This window comes from Myotis lucifugus, unplaced genomic scaffold (genome assembly GCF_000147115.1).
Source record: "Myotis lucifugus unplaced genomic scaffold, Myoluc2.0 scaffold_1202, whole genome shotgun sequence".
In the NCBI taxonomy this organism is placed as follows: domain Eukaryota; kingdom Metazoa; phylum Chordata; class Mammalia; order Chiroptera; family Vespertilionidae; genus Myotis; species Myotis lucifugus.
In genome coordinates, this window is record NW_005872250.1 from 51,553 (window position 1) to 53,320 (window position 1,768).

General features: G+C 49.8%; 1 protein-coding gene across 1 annotated transcript in view; it reads right to left on the reverse strand.

Annotated features, from left to right (window-relative positions):
- Window positions 1-1,768, reverse strand: part of DGCR8 (DGCR8, microprocessor complex subunit) — a 27,329-nt gene that overhangs the window by 16,714 nt on the left and 8,847 nt on the right. The window contains 2 exon segments of the mRNA XM_023748212.1: window positions 1,051-1,333; window positions 1,485-1,627. Coding sequence (XP_023603980.1) covers window positions 1,051-1,333; window positions 1,485-1,627 — 426 coding nt within the window.

The following is a 1,768-nucleotide window of genomic DNA, read 5'->3' on the forward strand; positions in this document are numbered from 1 at the left end:
CTGGTCAGGGCACATGCCCAGATTTTAGGCTCCATCCCTTGTGGGGCCTGCAAGAAGCAATGGAGCAATAATTCTCTCTCATCATTGATGTTTCTATCTCTCTCTCTCTCACTCTCTCTCCCCCTTCCTCTCTGAAATTAATCCTATATAATAAAAGGCTAATATGCAAACCAACCAAACAGCAGAACGACCGGTCACTATGATGCACACTGACCACCAGGGGGCAGACGCTCAAAGCAGGAGCTGCCTGCTGGTGGTCAGTGTGCTCCCACAGGGGGAGCGCTGCTCAGCCAGAAGCCAGGCTCACGGCTGGCGAGTGCAGCAGCAGTGGCAGGAGCCTCTCCTGCGAGCCTAAGCCATCAGTCGGAAATCCCCGAGGGCTCCTGAACTGGAGAGGGCGCAGGCCAGGCTGAGGGACCCCCCCGCCCCCCAGTACACGAATTTTGTGCACCAGGCCTCTAGTAAAAATATATCTTTTAAAAAGTAATAATAAAAAATGTTTATTAAAATGTTAAAATTTGAATGGGTGAAACTAAGCTTAAAGACAGGAGAGGAAGTGAAAAACACCAACACACACCCACAATTGCAGGATTTAAGTGTGAAATGCCCACAGAATAGTGATAGTTTCCCAACAATGAGTCTGTGGATTGAAGCAGCCTGTTCTGAGTGCATCAAGATAAATCAAAACGCCACATCGAATACATCCTACTAAAAAAAGCAAAACTTCAGGAAAGAACATAAAAATGACTAGAGAAAAAGGGGGGCCTGCACTAACAGCCATCTCCATGACAGCATTGGCCACATGGGCCCTACAGAGCCCAGGAGCAGGGGCCTGGAGCGTGGGACCTAGGCCGGTTCTCCAAAGAACAGGGAGATGGGCCTTCCCAGCCATGTTGCGGGTAGACAGAGGTCCCCAGCAGTCCCTTCCTCACAGACATAACTAGGAACAGATGGTCTTCAGCAGAAGGAAGGGGACCCCACAGGATGTAGGGGCATCCCTGCAGATAGTACAAGGCAGCAAAATGGAAAGAGTTCACTCTGGAAACTTACCAACTGATTCGTCTTTGCACACCTCAACTTTGGCCTTCACCTGCCCCAGGGCCCCAGGGGCAGCCTCAGCCCCCAGTGGGTCCTTCTCATCTGGGAGCCCCGTGTCGGCCCCCATGGAGTCAGGCTCTTCCAGGGGAAACTCCAGCTCTGCAGATCGACTGAGGGGCTTGACAGGGGACACCTCCCCACTAGGGGAAAGCTCACTGTTTTGCTCCCTTTCCTCGTTGTCCTTCATTTTCTTGTAATGCAGACAGGGGATGCTACTCAGAGGAGGGTCATGTTTCTGTGGATAGTAAAATTGTAATAGATTATAAGGATGACCCCAGTCTGAAATCCGATGTCTTTCACCTGCCTCGGCTTGGCTATGATGCAATGTGTGCACATTCTTGTCTGCAAATTTGCAAGACTAAATTCAGGACTGATGCGTCCCATACCCGTATGCTTCCCGTTCCCAAGAAGTACGGCCTCGACCAGGTGACCACCCGAGACTCTCGGTGTAGGTACACGGGGACTCCGGAGTTATGGAATGTCATGATCCACCCATCAGGCAATGGTTCTGTAGGTGGGCGGCCACGACCTGCATAGAAGAACATCCTACAATCACTTGAAAAACACAAAAACTGTTGGGATTTTTTTTAATTATGACATAAGGCAGATAAAAAAGGTAAAATGGACCAAATATGAAAAGAACCTCTAAGAACTAAGCAAGTAGGGAAGT